Here is a 16,469-nt window from a genome sequence, read left to right as displayed (position 1 = left end):
TGTGGGCCTAAGGTGTTTTTTAATCTTTCATCTCTCTCTTTTTTTTTTCTTTAACATCTTTATTGGAGTATAATTGCTTTACAATGCTGTGTTAGTTTCTGCTGTATAACAAAGTAAATCAGCTATATGCTATACGTATATCCTCATATCCCCTCCCTCTTGCGTCTCCCTCCCACCCTCCTTATCCCACCCCTCTAGGTGGTCTCAAAGCACCGATCTGATCTCCCTGTGCTATGCAGCTGCTTCCCACTAGCTATCCATTTTACATTTGGTAGTGTATATATATGTCCATGCCACTCTCTCACTTCGTCCCAGCTTACCCTTCCCCCTCCCCGTGTGCTCAATTTCATTCTCTGCATCTTTGTCTTTATTCCTGTCCTGCCCCTAGGTTCATGAGAACCTTTTTTTTTTTTTAGATTCCATATATATATGGGTTAACGTACGGTATTTGTTTTTCTCTTTCTGACTTACTTCACTCTGTATGAAAGACTCTAGGTCCATCCACCTCACTACAAATATCTCAATTTCGTTTCTTTTTATGGCTGAGTAATATTCCATTGTATATATGGGCCACATCTTCTTTATCCATTCATCTGTCGATGGACACTTAGGTTGCTTCCATGTCCTGGCTAATGTAAATAGTGCTACAGTGAACATTGTGGTACATATCTCTTTTTGAATTACAGTTTTCTCAGGATATATGCCCAGTACTGGGATTGCTGGGTCGTATGGTAGTTCTATTTTGAGTTTTTTAAGGAACCTCCATACTGTTCTCCATAGTGGCTGTATCAGTTTACATTCCCACCAACAGTGCAAGAGGGCTCCCTTTTCTCCACACCCTCTCCAGCATTTATTGTTTGTAGATTTTTTGATGATGGCCATTCTGACCCGTGTGAGGTAATACCTCATTGTAGTTTTGATTTGCATTTCTCTAATGATTAGTGATGTTGAGCATCTTTTCATGTGTTTGTTGGCAATCTGTATATCTTCTTTGGAGAAATGTCTGTTTAGGTCTTCTGCCCATTTTTGGACTGGGTTGTTTTTCTGATATTGAGCTGCATGAGCTGCTTGTATATTTTGGAGATTAATCCTTTGTCAGTTGTTTCATTTGCAAATATTTTCTTCTATTTTGAAGGTTTTCTTTTCGTCTTGTTGATGGTTTCCTTTGCTGTGTAAAAGCTTTTAAGTTTCATTAGATCCTATTTGTTTATTTTTGTTTTTATTTCCATTTCTCTAGGGGATAGGTCAAAAAGGATCTTGCCATGATTTATGTCATAAAGTATTCTGCCTAAGTTTTCCTCTAAGAGTTTTATAGTATCTGCCTTACATTTAGGTCTTTAATCAATTTTGAGTTTATTTTGGTATATGGTGTTAGGAAGTGTTCTAATTTCATTCTTTTACATGTAGCTGTCCAGTTTTCCCAGCACCACTTATTGAAGAGGCTGTCTTTCCTCCATTGTATACTCTTGCCTCCTTTATCAAAGATAAAGCGACGGGCTTCCTTGGTGGCGCAGTGGATGAGAGTCCGCCTGCTGATGCAGGGGACACGGGTTCGTGCCCTGGTCTGGGAGAATCCCACATGCCGCTGAGCGGCTGGGCCTGTGAGCCATGGCCGCTGAGCCTGAGCGTCTGGAGACTGTGCTCCGCAGCGGGAGAGGCCACAACAGTGAGAGGCCTGTGTACTGCAAAAAAAAAAAAAAATTAAATATCACAATTTGTATGGAAACACAAAAGGCCCCAAATAGCCAAAGCAATCTTGAAAAAGAAAAATGGAGCTGGAGGAATCAGACTCCCTGACTTCAGACTATACTACAAAGCTACAGTAATCAAGACAGTATGGTACTGGCATAAAAACAGAAATACAGATCAATGGAACAGGATAGAAAACCCAGAGATAAACCCACGCACATATGGTCGCTTTATCTTTTTTTTTGTTTTTGTTTTTGTTTTCTTTCTGCGGTACGCGGGCCTCTCACTGTTGTGGCCTCTCCCGTTGCGGAGCACAGGCTCTGGATGCGCAGGCTCAGTGGCCATGGTTCACGGGCCCAGCCGCTCTGTGGCATGTGGCATCTTCCTGGACCGGGGCACGAACCCGTGTCCCCTGCATCGGCAGGCGGACTCTCAACCACTGCACCACCAGGGAAGCCCCAAATTGTGAAATTTTTTGATGCAGGAGGGAGGAGATATGGGGATATATGTATATGTGTAGCTGATTCACTTTATTATAAAGCAGAAACTAACACACCACTGTAAAGCAATTGTACTCCAATAAAGATGTTATAAAAAAAAAACAGCCGGGCTTCCCTGGTGGAGCAGTGGTTGAGAGTCCGCCTGCCGATGCAGGGGACACCGGTTCATGCCCCGGTCCGGGAAGATCCCACGTGCCGCGGAGCGGCTAGGCCCGTGAGCCATGGCTGCTGAGCCTGCGCATCCGGAGTCTGTGCTCCACAACGGGAGAGGCCTTAACAGTGAGAGGCGCCTGTACCGCAAAAAAAAAAAAAAAAAAAAACCTTACCTATGGGGGCAGAGTTTAGGTGGAGGGTGGAACTTAGGCAGGGATGGGGCTTTGGGTGGGGCGGGACCTAGGTGGGTGGGTGGGGCGACGTTCAAGTGTGGGGTGGGGCCTCTGCTTAGGACCTGCGGAAGGTGGGGAGGCAGGATGTGGAAAGGAGGGCCTCTGTAGTGTGGGGTTCCCGAGTTTGGAGGTAGGGCCCTGAGTGAGGGTGTTTGTGTTCGGTTTAGGCTCAGCTCATTGGAGGGGGTCTCCAAATGTAGAGGTAGGGCCCTGGGTGGGGTGTAGGGGCGGGGCTCGGGCTCTGCACGGCAAGAGGAAGGCTCCAAGGGCAGAGGGTTAGGCCCAGGAACCCAACAGGCTTCCCAGTGCCTAAGTGGACAGGGAAAGCAGGCCCCGTTCCCTTCTGTTCCTTCATGACCCCCCCACCGTCTTCCCCAGGGTCTCCCCCGTGGCCACTGGACCCTTAACTGTGGGTACGTCCCTCTGGATGTAGGATCTCCTCCCCTCCCCCTGCTACCCCTCAGGGGTGCTGGTCCCAGAGGTCTGGCCTTTACTTTTGCTCCCCCTTTCCTCCCTCCCACTCCTTCAGGACCCTCGTGGCTGGAGGGGCCTCTGTCAGCAGAGGATCAGGCCCGGGATCTCAGCAGGTTCCTAGGGGTCCAAGTAGGCAGGGGAAACCTAGCCACGCTCCCTTTTGATCCTCTGCCCTCCCAATGGTTCCCCAATTTCCCGCTTCCGTCTTGGGATCCCTTCCCCTCCCCCAGCAGCCCCTCAGGGGCGCCGGTCCCACCCCACCTCCACTTCTCCTCCCTCTTCACTCCCCCCGCACCCATGTCCTACCCCGTCACTGGGGGTTCCTTCCATCCCCTTAAGTGTCCGTGATCCCCCACCAGTACCTGGTAGGTGCCCTAGTTGTGAGGAGACAGGAATTCCGCGTCCTCCTAGTATGCCATCTTGACTCCCTCTTTCATCTCTTTTAAGGATCAAATATCATTAGAAAAATAAGCCATGGGCATTACATACGTGGTCTGGTGAAATTCAGTATTCACAATGACAATTCAGAATATGAGCTCCTTAGGGGAAAGTTAACCCCACCACTCTAACTTTGCATCGAAATATCTTAAAGTGTGCCATTGGTTTTATGAAAAGGTTTTGATCTACACTTCAAGTTTAAGTTCAAAAGAAAAGCTACATTTTAAAGTGTATTCCTTTTCTGGGTATATTTACTTTGAACTATAGCATATAGTTTTTCTCATAAATCTAACCTGCCACTATCTGTTTTTAAGACTTTGTAAACTTCAAGTGGTTATGATGTGTGAAGTTTGGATTAAACTAAAATTTTTAGAAAACACATGTTATATATTTTGATTGTTTTGAATTTTAACATGGGCCAGTCAAAAACTTGAGTGTCTCTCAAAGTAATATACTGTACTCTGTTACTACAAGAAATCACAGAAAATTGCCCGCTCCCATCATGTTAACAATAGACAAATGAAGCAGTTGTTCTCATTCTTAAATGTAGTGTTTGAAAAACGTGCACAATTTAATGAAAATGTCTCTACTCATAAAACTTAAAATGCTCACACATGGAAAAAGTCATAACGTTTTGGCAAATATTGCTTTGTTAGGAATGTGAGTGAGGTATACCTGCTTCATAACTAGAATTCTATATAAATGGCATGAAACTGTGGGGAAAAGCCAACTGAAAAGAAAACTCTGACAAAGGATGAGTTAATACTCTTAAAAAATGCAGATAGTTCTTACCCAAACATACTTTTTCTTTGACAAGGAAGAATTATAACATATACCCCTCTTCATCCCTTCTTTTTTTTTTTTTCCAGGTGTAATTCTTGGATCATCATTTCTACTCAGTATAAATGATTTTCTCCTTAAAACAAGTCTCAAAGAAAGAAGTCGGATTCTGATAGGACCATGTTGTGCTACTGCCAATCTGGAAGCTAAATGGTGTAAACACAGTGGCAATCCAGGCCCAGAACAGTCCATACCAAAAATATCCGTTGATTTAAGAGGAGGTCTGCTGCAGGTCTGTTGGGATTGGCCCCATTTTTCCCATAAGTTTTAAACTAGTCTTTGTTCATTGTTTGAACTGTTTCATTAAATTTTAAATCTTGGTGTGGTGAGAAAAGGGTATTGTCAGATTGCTGTTTTACTAAACTTTTTTAACAGCTTTATTGAGATATAATTCACAAACCATACAGTTCACCTAATTAAAGAATACGATTCAGTGGTTTTTTACTATATTCACAGTCGTGTGGTCATCACAACAATCCATTTTAAAACATTTTCACACACCCACCTCCAAAACCCTTTATCCATTAGCATTCACTCCCCATTATCCTCCAATTCCCTCTCCAGAACTAGGCAACCACTAACTATTTCCTGTCTCTATATATTTGACTTTTCTGGACATTTCATGTAAATGGAATCATATGAAATGTGGTCTTTTGTGAATGGCTTCTTTCACTTAGCATAATGTTTTCAAGGTTCATTCATGTTTTTGCAGGTGCCACTGCTTTATTCCTTTCTATGACCAAATAATACTCCATTGTATGGATATACCTCATCTTATTTATCCATTCAGCAATTAATGGTTGTTTAGATTCTTTCCACTTTTAGCTATTATGAGCAATGCTGCTATGAACATTTGTGCACAAGTTTTGTGTGGACATGTTTGGAATTTCTGAGTCAATAAACTTTTTTCTATGTGTAGACTTTTCAAATTACAAAGTAGCCAGCCTGTCTCAAGCAGTGTCATCAGCAATAATTTAAGAACCATTTCCTAATGACAGGTCGTTAGCTATTATGATGTCTGATGGCTAACATAATATATAACCTTACATTGCAACCTTTTATGCATTTGATTTGCAGCCAAGTATTGAATATGTGAGGGTATCCAACTTATTTCTTGATAATTTTCTATTTGGATAGAATGTGAATGTGTTCTTTTTTTTTTTAACATCTTTATTGGAGTATAATTGCTTTACAATGGTGTGTTAGTTGCTGCTGTATAACAAAGTGAATCAGCTATCCGTATATTTATATCCCCATATCCCCTCCCTCTTGTGTCTCCCTCCCACCCTCCCTATCCCACCCCTCTAGGTGGGCACAAAGCACTGAGCTGATCTCCCTGTGCTATGCAGCTGCTTCCCACTACCTATCTATTTTACATTTGGTAGTATATATATGTCAATGCCACTCTCTCACTTCGTTGCACCTTACCCTTCCCCCTCCCCATGTCCTCAAGTCCATTCTCTACATCTGTATCTTTATTCCTGTCCTGCCCCTAGGTTTGTCAAAACCATTTTTTTTTTAGATTCCATATATATGTGTTAGCGTACGGTATTTGTGTTTCTCTTTCTGACTGACTTCACTTTGTATGACAGACTCTAGGTCCATCCACCTCACTACAAATAACTCACTTTCGTTTCTTTTTATGGCTGAGTAATATTCCATTGTATATATGTGCCACATCTTCTTTATCCATTCATCTGTTGATGGACACTTAGGTTGCTTCCAAGTCCTGGCTATTGTAAATAGAGCTGCAATGAACATTCTGGTACATGACTCTTTTTGAATTATGGTTTTCTCAGGGTATATATGCCCAGTAGTGGGATTGCTGGGTCGTGTGGTAGGTCCATTTTTAGTTTTTTAAGGGACCTCCATACTGTTCTCCATAGTGGCTGTATCAATTTACATTCCCACCAACAGTGCAAGAGGGTTCTCTTTTCTCCACATGCTCTCCAGCATTTATTATTTGTAGATTTTCTGATGATGCCCATTCTGACCCATGTGAGGTGATACCTCATTGTAGTTTTGATTTGCATTTCTCTGATGATTAGTGATGTTGAGCATCTTTTCATGTGCTTGTTGGCAATCTGTATATCTTCTTTGGAGAAATGTCTATTTAGGTCTTCTGCCCATTTTTGGACTGGGTTGTTTGTTTTTTTGATATTGAGCTGCATGAGCTGCTTGTATATTTTGGAGGTTAATCTTTTGTCAGTTACTTCATTTGCAAATATTTTCTCCCATTCTGAGGGTTGTCATTTCATCTTGTTTATGGTTTTCATTGCTGTGCAAAAGCTTTAAGTTTCATTAGATCCCATTTGTTTACTTTTGTTTTTATTTCCATTTCTCTAGGAGGTGGTTCAAAAAGGATCTTGCTGTGATTTATGTCAGAGTGTTCTGCCTATGTCTTCCTCTAAGAGTTTTATAGTGTCTGGCCTTACATTTAGGTCTTTAATCCATTTTAGGTTTATTTTTGTGTATGGTGTTAGGGAGTGTTCTAATTTCATTCTTTTACGTGTAGCTCCCCAGTTTTCCTGGCACCACTTATTGAAGAGGCTGTCTTTTATCCATTGTATATTCCTGCCTCCTTTATCAAAAATAAGATGACCATATTGTGTGGGTTTATCTCTGGGCTTTCTCTCCTGTTCCGTTGATCTATATTTCTGTTTTTGTGCCAGTACCATACTGTCTTGATTACTGTAGCTTTGTAGTATAGTCTGAAATCCAAGAACCTGATTCCTCCAGCTCTGTTTTTCTTTCTCAAGACTGCTTTTGCTATTCGGGGTCTTTTGTGTTTCCATACAAATTGTGAAAGTTTTTGTTCTAGTTCTGTGAAAAATGCCAGTGGTAGTTTGTTTTTTGTTGGGTTTTTTTTTTCCATTTTGACTTTTAATTGTAATATTCTCCTTTATAGCCAAAGCAGATGTCACCGTTAATGATGTTAGTGTTTCTCTAGGTATGAGAAGATGCAAGAATTTTGGCTCAAAAAATCTTCTCCTGAAAATATCTAACTGTCTGAAGGCCTGTTCTGCCAGTTTTTCCCAGAGAACAGACTGCCTCATTCCTGATGTCAACTGTGAACTCCTTTCAGGGGGTATTGAAGGTCAGCAGCTGCAGTGGCTCATGTTTTAATCTTTGTAGAGACAGACAGCAAGTGCCAATGGCAAGTGCTGCTTTCCAGTCAGCAGGGCCCCTTCATGGTCATAAATTTGACCATGGTTTGGGGGGGCATTTCATGACCATTTCAATCCATGGGGCTAGGAATGCTCATTCCAAGGCCTGGAAAAGAGTTTTCTGGTAGGCTACTCAATGTGCTCTTACTGGACTAGGCCACAGGAGTAGCCAAAAAGTCTCTGGACCACCTGTCTTACTAGTCTCTTACAGTCCAGGAAAATATTCCCTCTTGTTGCTTCTTCCCATATCTAGAGTTACACTATTACCATCATTGATCTTACATGGAACCATATATCATCATTTGATGACAGGCTTAGTCACACATTTGGTAATGTAAGAAACAACAATTTTGTAAAACAGGTGAAATACAAATAACATAGCTAGCAGTAGTAGTGAAGTCATAAGTAAGAATCAAGCAAGCTTCCATTAGGTGTGGCCCAGTATATCCCAGGTTGTCTGACTTAGTCTGTTCTGTACCAATCCTTATCTTTAAGGTAAATTTTATATTGGCACTGTCCGTAAGGCACCCAGCCCAGTTTCCTAGTGTTACTAGACTGATTATCCTTACTATGATTTAATTGTTCCCAACATAGAGTAGCCTTTAAACTTAAATTACCATGGCCTGGTGTTAACTACATAAATCCATCCCATAATTGTGGGAGGTCTTATTCCTTGGCTGAAATTTTGCTTGTTGCTATGATTGAGCCTGAGTAATAAAGAAAAATTTATGGCCAGAGTCAGAGTAGGATCATTAATTGGCTAGGTGAGGGGATCCCACCTAGTAATATTAATAGTGGCCTAAATAGGACTATAATTTCTCTCTTCTAGAATAAATTTCCTAAGAGCCAACCAATTAGAGCCTTGGAGTAGAGAAATCCACCAAGGTAACCCAGAAGTACTAGACACAGGTAATTGGCCACAAACCCAACAACTGGATTGATTTTTAAAACTAGCATAGGAAAAAAAAAAAAAAAACTAGCATAGGATCATGCCCATGATAGGAAAACATTTGATTCATATGCAAGAGTCCAAGAAGTCAAGAAAACATTATAAATGATCATACGAGTTAGGTCCAGAATCTTGGGCAAGCTGTCTACTTCTGATGTCGTCTTCTTCTCATCCTAGTATGAGGGTAGTTTCTCTTTTGTTTGAGCATTGTTTTAAGGTGATTTTGAGGTCAACCACACTCGCCATAGGCCAGTCCACTGCAGGGGCCCTTTGTGAGTGGTAATTAATCCAGGAGTCATTCCCTTCAGTTTCACTGTTCATCAGCTAGTTAAGAGTACCTGAAAAGTGTCCTTCCGACCAGGTTGGAGATAGTCTTTAAATTATGTCTGTTTTAGCATGCACAATCTCCTGGTTCCAGGTCCTGGGGCATCTGATCTTCATTCAAAGATAGATTACTAAGATAAACTTCAGAAACAAACTTAGAGTGTCCTTCAATTAAACTTTACATTAATATAGCATGACAGCAGGGGACTACCTAGGAGGTAAGTCTTAATAAATACAGACCCTCCATTAACAAAACCAGAATTTAATATTCACTGAAACAATCTTTTTCTCTCTAAAATTACCGTCATTTTTACCAAATGTAACCAAATTAAGAGTAGTTTGTTTGCAAAATAAGTCTGGTCTCAGTAAACTTGGCCTGATGATTTATATAACTATAATTGATGATATAGAATTCTTATGTGTGTGTGTGAAATTTTGATAAGGAGTCTCATACTGAACTTTTAAAAGATCTCTCAGGGCTAGGAAAGTCATACCAAGGGTTTATCACACATTTTGCCTAACAGATCTAGGTGAATTCCTCACTTTTCTTTTTTTTTTTTTAATTTAATTTAATTTAATTTTTTTATACAGCACGTTCTTATTAATCATCAATTTTATACACATCAATGTATACATGTCAATCCCAATTGCCCAATTCATCACACCACCACCACCACCACCACCACCTGCGGCTTTCCCCCCTTGGTGTCCATACTTTTGTTCTCTACATCTGTGTCTCAATTTCTGCCCTGCAAACCAGTTCATCTGTACCATTTTTCTAGGTTCCACAAAGATGTGTTAATATACGATATTTGTTTTTCTCTTTATGATTTACTTCACTCTATAACACTCTCTAGATCCATCCACATCTCAACAAATGACCCAATTACATTCTTTTTTATAGCTCAGTAATATTCCATTGTATATATGTAACACATCTTCTTTATCCATTCGTCTGTCGATGGACATTTAGGTTGCTTCCATGACCTGGCTATTGTAAATAGTGCTGCAATGAACATTGGAGTACATGTGTCTTTTTGAATTATGGTTTTCTCTGGGTATATGCCCAGTAGTGAGATTGCTGGACCATATGGTAATTCTATTTTTAGTTTTTTAAGGAACCTCCATACTGTTCTCCATAGTGGCTGTATCAATTTACATTCCCACCAAGAGTGCAAGAGGGTTCACTTTTCTCCACACCCTCTCTAGCATTTGTTGTTTGTAGATTTTCTGATGATGCCCATTCTAACTGGTGTGAGGAGACACCTCATTGTAGTTTTGATTTGCATTTCTCTAATAGGGATGTTGAGCAGCTTTGCATATGCTTCTTGGCCATCTGTATATCTTCTTTGGAGAAATGTCTATTTAGATCTTCTGCCCATTTTTGGATTGGGTTTTTTTTTTAATATTGAGCTGCATGAGCTGTTTATATATTTTGGAGATTAATCCTTTGTCCATTGATTCGTTTGCAATATTTTCTCCCATTCTGAGGGTTGTCTTTTCATCTTGTTTATGGTTTCCTTTGCTGGGCAAAAGCTTTTAAGTTTCATTAGGTCCTATCTGTTTATTTTTGTTTTTAATTCCATTACTCTAGGAGGTGGATCAAAAAATATCTTGCTGTGATTTATGTCAAAGAGTGTTCTTCCTATGTTTTCCTCTAAGAGTTTTATAGTGTCCGATCTAACATTAAGGTCTCTAATACATTTTGAGTTTATTTTTGTGTATGGTGTGAGGGAGTGTTCTAATTTCATTCTTTTACATGTAGTGGTCCAGTTTTCCCAGCACCACTTATTGAAGAGACTGGCTTTTCTCCATTGTATATCCTTGCCTCCTTTGTCATAGATTAGTTGACCATAGGTGCGTGGGTTTACCTCTGGGCTTTCTATTTGTTCCATTGATGTGTGTTTCTGTTTTTGTGCCACTATCATATTGTCTTGATTACTGTAGCTTTGTAGTATAGTCTGAAGTCAGGAAATCTGATTCCTCCAGCTCCATTTTTTTCCCTCAAGACTGCTTTGGCTATTTGGGGTCTTTGATGTCACCATACAAATTTTAAGATTTTCTGTTCTAGTTCCGTAAAAAATGCCATTGGTAATTTGATAGGGATTGAATTGAATCTGTAGATTACTTTGCGTAGTATAGTCATTTTCACAATATTGCTTCTTTCAATCCAAAAGCATGCTATATCTCTACATCTGTTGGTATCATCTTTAATTCCTTCATCAGTGTCTTATAGTCTTCTGCATACAGGTCTTTTGTCTCCCTAGGTAGGTTTATTCCTAGGTATTTTATTCTTTTACTTGCAATGATAAATGGGAGTGTTTCCTTAATTTCTCTTTCAGATTTTTCATCATTAGTGTATAGGAATGCAAGAGATTTCTGTGTATTAATTTTGTATCCTGCAACTTTACCAGTTTCATTAATTAGCTCTAGTAGTTTTCTGGTGGCATCTTTAGGATTCTCTATGTATAGTATCGTGTCATCTGCAAACAGTGGCAGTTTTACTTCTTCTTTTCCAATTTGTATTCCCTTTATTTCTTTTTTTTCTCTGATTGCTGTGGCTAGGACTTCCAAAACTATGTTGAATAATAGTGGTGAGAGTGGACATCCTTGTCTCGTTCCTGATCTTAGAGGAAATGCTTTCAGTTTTTCACCATTGAGAATGATGTTTACTGTGGGTTTATCAAATACGGCCTTTATTATGTTGAGGTAGGTTCCCTGTATGCCCACTTTCTGGAGAGTTTTTATCATAAATTGGTGTTGAATTTTCTCAAAAGATTTTTCTGCATCTATTGAGATGATCATATGGTATTTCAATTTGTTAATATGGTGTGTCACATTGTTAATCAATTTGTTAATATGGTGTATCATATTCATTGATTTGCATATATTGAAGAATCCTTGCATCCCTGGGATAAATCCCACTTGATCATGGTGTATGATTCTTTTAATATGTTGTTGAATTCCTTTTGCTAGTATTTTGTTTAGGATTTTTGCATCTATATTCATCAGTGATATTGGCCTGTAATTTTCTTTTTTTGTAGTATCTTTGTCTGGTTTTGGTATCAGAGTAATGGTGGCCTCATAGAATGAGTTTGGGAGTGTTCCTTCCTCCGCAAGTTTTTGCAAGAGTTTGAGAAGGATGGGTGTTAGCTCTTCTCTAAATGTTTGACAGAATCCACCTGTGAAGCCATCTGGTCCTGGACTTTTGTTTGTTGGATGATTTTTAATCACAGTTTCAATTTCATTACTTGTGATTGGTCTGTTTATATTTTCTATTTCTTCCTGGTTCAGTCTTGGAAGGTTATACCTTTCTAAGAATTTGTCCATTTCTTCCAGGTTGTCCATTTTATTGGCACAGAGTTGCTTGTAGTAGTCTCTTCAGATGCTTTGTATTTCTGCAGTGTCTGTTGTAACTTCTCCTTTTTCATTTCTAATTTTATTGATTTGAGTCCTCTCCCTCTTTTTCTTGATGAGTCTGCCTAATGGTTTATTAATTTTCTTTATCTCCTCAAAGAACCAGCTTTTACTTTTATTCATTTTTGCTATTGTTTTCTTTGTTTCTTTTTCATTTATTTCTGCTCTGATCTTTACGATTTCAATCTTTTCGCTAACTTTGGGTTTTGTTTGTTCTTCTTTCTCTACTTCCTTTAGGTGTAAGGTTAGATTGTTTATTAGAGATTTTTCTTGTTTCTTGAGGTAGGCTTGTATAGCTATAGACTTCCCTCTTAGAACTCTTTTGCTGCAACCCATAGGTTTTGGATCATCATGTTTTCATTGTCATTTGTCTCTAGGTATTTTTTTATTTCCTCTTTGATTTCTTTAGTGATCTCTTGGTTATTTAGTAATGTATTCTTTAGCCTGCATGTGTTTCTTTTTTTTAAGTTATTTTCCCTGTAATTCATATCTAGTCTCGTAGCATTGTGGTCAGAAAAGTTGCTTGATATGATTTCAATTTTCTTAAATTTACTGAGGCTTGATTTGTGACCCAAGATGTGATATATCCTGGAGAATGTTCTGTGCACACTTGAGAAGAAAGTGTAATCTGCTGTTTTTGGATGGAATGTCCTATAGATACCAGTTAAATCTATCTGGTTTACTGTGTCATTTAAAGCTTCTGTTTCCTTATTTATTTTCATTTTTTATGATCTGTCCATTGGTGTAAGTGAGGTGTTAAAGTCCCCCACTATTATTGTATTACTGTCGATTCCCTCTTTTGTAGCTGTTAGCAGTGACCTTATATATTGAGGTGCTCCTATGTTGGGTGCATATATACTTATAATTGTTATATCTTCTTCTTGGATTGATCGCTTGATCATTATGTAGTGTCCTTCTTTGTCTCTTGTGACATTTTTATTTTAAAGTCTATTTGATCTGATATGAGTGCTGCTACTCCAGCTTTCTTTTTTTTTTTTTTTTTTTTTTTTTTTTTTTGCGGTATGTGGGCCTCACACTGTTGTGGCCTCTCCTGTTGCGAGCACAGGCTCCGGACGCGCATGCTCAGCGGCCATGGCTCATGGGACCAGCCACTCCACGGCATGTGGGATCTTCCCAGACCGGGGCACAAACCCGTGTCCCCTGCATTGGCAGGCGGACTCTCAACCACTGCACCACCAGGGAAGCCTTCCAGCTTTTTTCTTTTGATTTGCATTTGCATGGAATATCTTTTTCCATCCCCTCACGTTCAGTCTGTATGGGTCCCTAGGTCTGAAATGGGTCTCTTTTAGATAGCCTATGTATGGGTCTTGTTTTCTTATCCATTCAGCAAGCCTGTGTCTTTTGGTTGGAGCATTTAATCCATTCACATTTAAGGTAATTATTGATACGTATGTTCCTATTACCATTTCCTTAATTGTTTTGGGTTTGTTTTTGTGGGTCCTTTTCTTCTCTAGTGTTTCCCACTTAGAGAAGAAGTTCCTTTAGCATTTGTTGTAGAGCTGGTTTGGTGGTGCTGAATTCTCTTAGCTTTTGCTTCTCTGTAAAGCTTTTGATTTCTCCATCGAATCTGAATGAGATCCTTGCCGGGTAAAGTACTCTTGGTTGTAGGTTCTTCCCTTTCATCACTTTAAGTGTATCTTGCCACTCCCTTCTGTCTTGTAGATTTTCTGCTGAGAAATCAGCTGTTAACCTTATGGGAGTTCCCTTGTATGTTATTTGTCATTTTTCCCTTGCTGCTTTCAATAATTTTCTTTCTCTTTAATTTTTGCCAATTTGATTACTATGTGTCTTGACGTGTTTCTCCTTGGGTTTATCCTGTATGGGACTCACTGCGCTTCCTCAACTTGGGTGGCTATTTCCTTTCCCATGTTAGGGGAGTTTTCGACTATAATCTCTTCAAAATTTTCTCTGCTCCTTTCTCTCTCTCTTCTTCTGTGACCCCTATCATGCGAATGTTGTTGCGTTTAATGTTGTCCCAGAGGTCTCTTAGGCTGTCTTCATTTCTTTTCATTCTTTTTTCTTTATTCTGTTCCGCAGCAGTGTATTCCACCATTCTGTCTTCCAGGTCACTTATCCATTCTTCTGCCTCAGTTATTCTGCTATTGATTCCTTCTAGTGTAGTTTTCATTTCAGTTACTGTATTGTTCATCTCTGTTTGTTTGTTCTTTAATTTTTCTAGGTCTTTGTTAAACATTTCTTGCATCTTCTCGATCTTTGCCTCCATCCTTTTCCGAGGTCCTGGATCATCTTCACTGTCGTTATTCTGAATTCTTTTTCTGGAAGGTTCCCTATCTCCACTTAATTTATTTGTTTTTCTGGGCTTTATCTTGTTCCTTCATCTGGTACATAGCCCTCTGCGTTTTCATCTTGTCTACCTTTCTGTGAATGTGTTTTTTGTTCCACAGGCTGCAGGATTGTAGTTCTTCTTGCTTCTGCTGTCTGCCCTCTGGTGGATGAGGCTATCTAAGAGGCTTGTGCAAGTTTCCTGGTGGGAGGGATTGGTGGTAGGTAGAGCTGACTGTTGCTCTGGTGGGCAGAGCTCAGTAAATCTTTAATTTGCTTGAATCCTGATGGGTGGTGCTGGATTCCCTTCCTTTTGGTTGTTTGGCCTGAGGCAACCCAACACTGGAGCCTACCTGGGCTCTTTGGTGGGGCTAATGGCAGACTCTGGGATGCTTCACGCCAAGGAGTACTTCCCAGAACTTCTTCTGCCAGTGTCCTTGTCCCCATGGTGAGCCACAGCCACCCCCCACCTCTGCAGGAGACCCTCCAACACTAGCAGGTAGGTCTGGTTCAGTCTCCTCTGTGGTCACTGCTCCTTCCTCTGGGTCCTGATGCACACACTACTTTGTGTGTGCCCCCCAAGAGTGGAGTCTCTGTTTTCCCCAGTCTTGTCTAAGTCCTGCGATGAAATCGCACTAGCCTTCAAAGTCTGATTCTCTAGGAATTCCTTCTCCTGTTGCCAGACCCCCAGGTTGGGAAGTCTGACATGGGGCTCAGAACCTTTACTCCAGTGGGTGGACTTTTGTGGTATAATTGTTCTCCAGTCTGTGAGTCACCCACCCAGCAGTTTTGGGATTTCATTTTGCTGTGATTGCACCCCTCCTACCATCTCAGTGTGGCTTCTCCTTTGTCTTTGGATGTAGGGTATCTTTTTTGTTGAGTTCAAGTATCTTCCTGTCGATGATTGTGCAGCACCTAGTTGTGATTCTGGTGTTCTCACAAAAGGGAGTGAGAGCACGTCCTTCTACTCTGCCATCTTGGTTCAGGCCTCGCCATTGGTAGTTTGATAGGGATTGCATTCAATTTGTAGGTTGCTTTGTGTAGTATAGTCATTTTCACAATGTTGATTCTTCCTATTCAAGGCACATTATATCTCTCCAACTGTTTGTATCATCTTTAATTTCTTTCCTCAGTGTCTTATAGTTTTCTGTGTACAAGTCTTTTGTCTCCTTAGGTAGGTTTATTCCTAGGTATTTTATTCTTTTTGTTGCAGTGGTAAATGGGAGTGTTTCCTTAATTTCTCTTTCAGACTTTTCATCATTAGTGTATAGGAATGCAAGAGATTTCTGTGCATTAATTTTTGTATCCTGCTACCTTACCAAATTCATTGATTAGCTCTAGTAGTTTTCTGGTAGCATCTTTAGGATTCTCTATGTATCGTATCATGTCATCTGCAAACAGTGACAGCTTTGCTTCTTCTTTTCTGATGTGGATTCCTTTTATTTCTTTTTCTTCTCTGATTGCTGTAGTTAAAACTTCCGAAACTATGTTGAATAATAGTGCTGAGAGTGGGCAACCTTGTCTTGTTTCTGATCTTAGTGGAAATGGTTTCAGTTTTTCACCATTGAGAACGATGTTGGCTCTGGGTTTGTCATATATGACCTTTATTTTGTTAAGGTAAGTTCCCCCTATGCCTGCTTTCTGCAGAACTTTTATCATAAATGGGTGTTGAATTTTGTCGAAAGCATTTTCTGCACCTATTGAGATGATCATATGGTTTTTCTCCTTCAGTTTGTTTATGTGGTTTATTACATTGATTGATTTCCATATATTGAAGAATCCTTGTATTCCTGGGATAAACCCCACTTGATCATGGTGTATGATCACGTTACGTTAAAAGTAACATGCTGGTGGTTGAGAGTCCGCCTGCCGATGCAGGGGACATGGGTTCGTGCCCCGGTCCGGGAAGATCCCACATGCCGTGGAGCGGCTGGGCCCGTGAGCCATGGCCGCTGAGCCTGCGCGTCCGGAGCCTGTGCTC

At 40.2% G+C, this 16,469-nt stretch overlaps 1 protein-coding gene across 12 annotated transcripts in view; it reads left to right on the top strand.

Annotated features, from left to right (window-relative positions):
* The window catches only part of VPS13B (vacuolar protein sorting 13 homolog B), a 795,728-nt gene that overhangs the window by 626,566 nt on the left and 152,693 nt on the right, over positions 1-16,469 (top strand). For all 12 annotated transcript variants that reach the window (XM_079901966.1, XM_079901971.1, XM_079901960.1 and 9 more), the window contains one exon: positions 4,357-4,559. In XM_079901966.1, the coding sequence (XP_079758092.1) occupies positions 4,357-4,559 (203 nt within the window). The remainder of the gene's footprint in view (positions 1-4,356; positions 4,560-16,469) is intronic.

Source organism: Stenella coeruleoalba (genome assembly GCF_951394435.1).
Source record: "Stenella coeruleoalba genome assembly, chromosome: 17".
Lineage (NCBI taxonomy): Eukaryota > Metazoa > Chordata > Mammalia > Artiodactyla > Delphinidae > Stenella > Stenella coeruleoalba.
The sequence above is the reverse complement of the archived record's forward strand: the minus strand, read 5'-3'. Positions and strand labels throughout refer to the sequence as shown.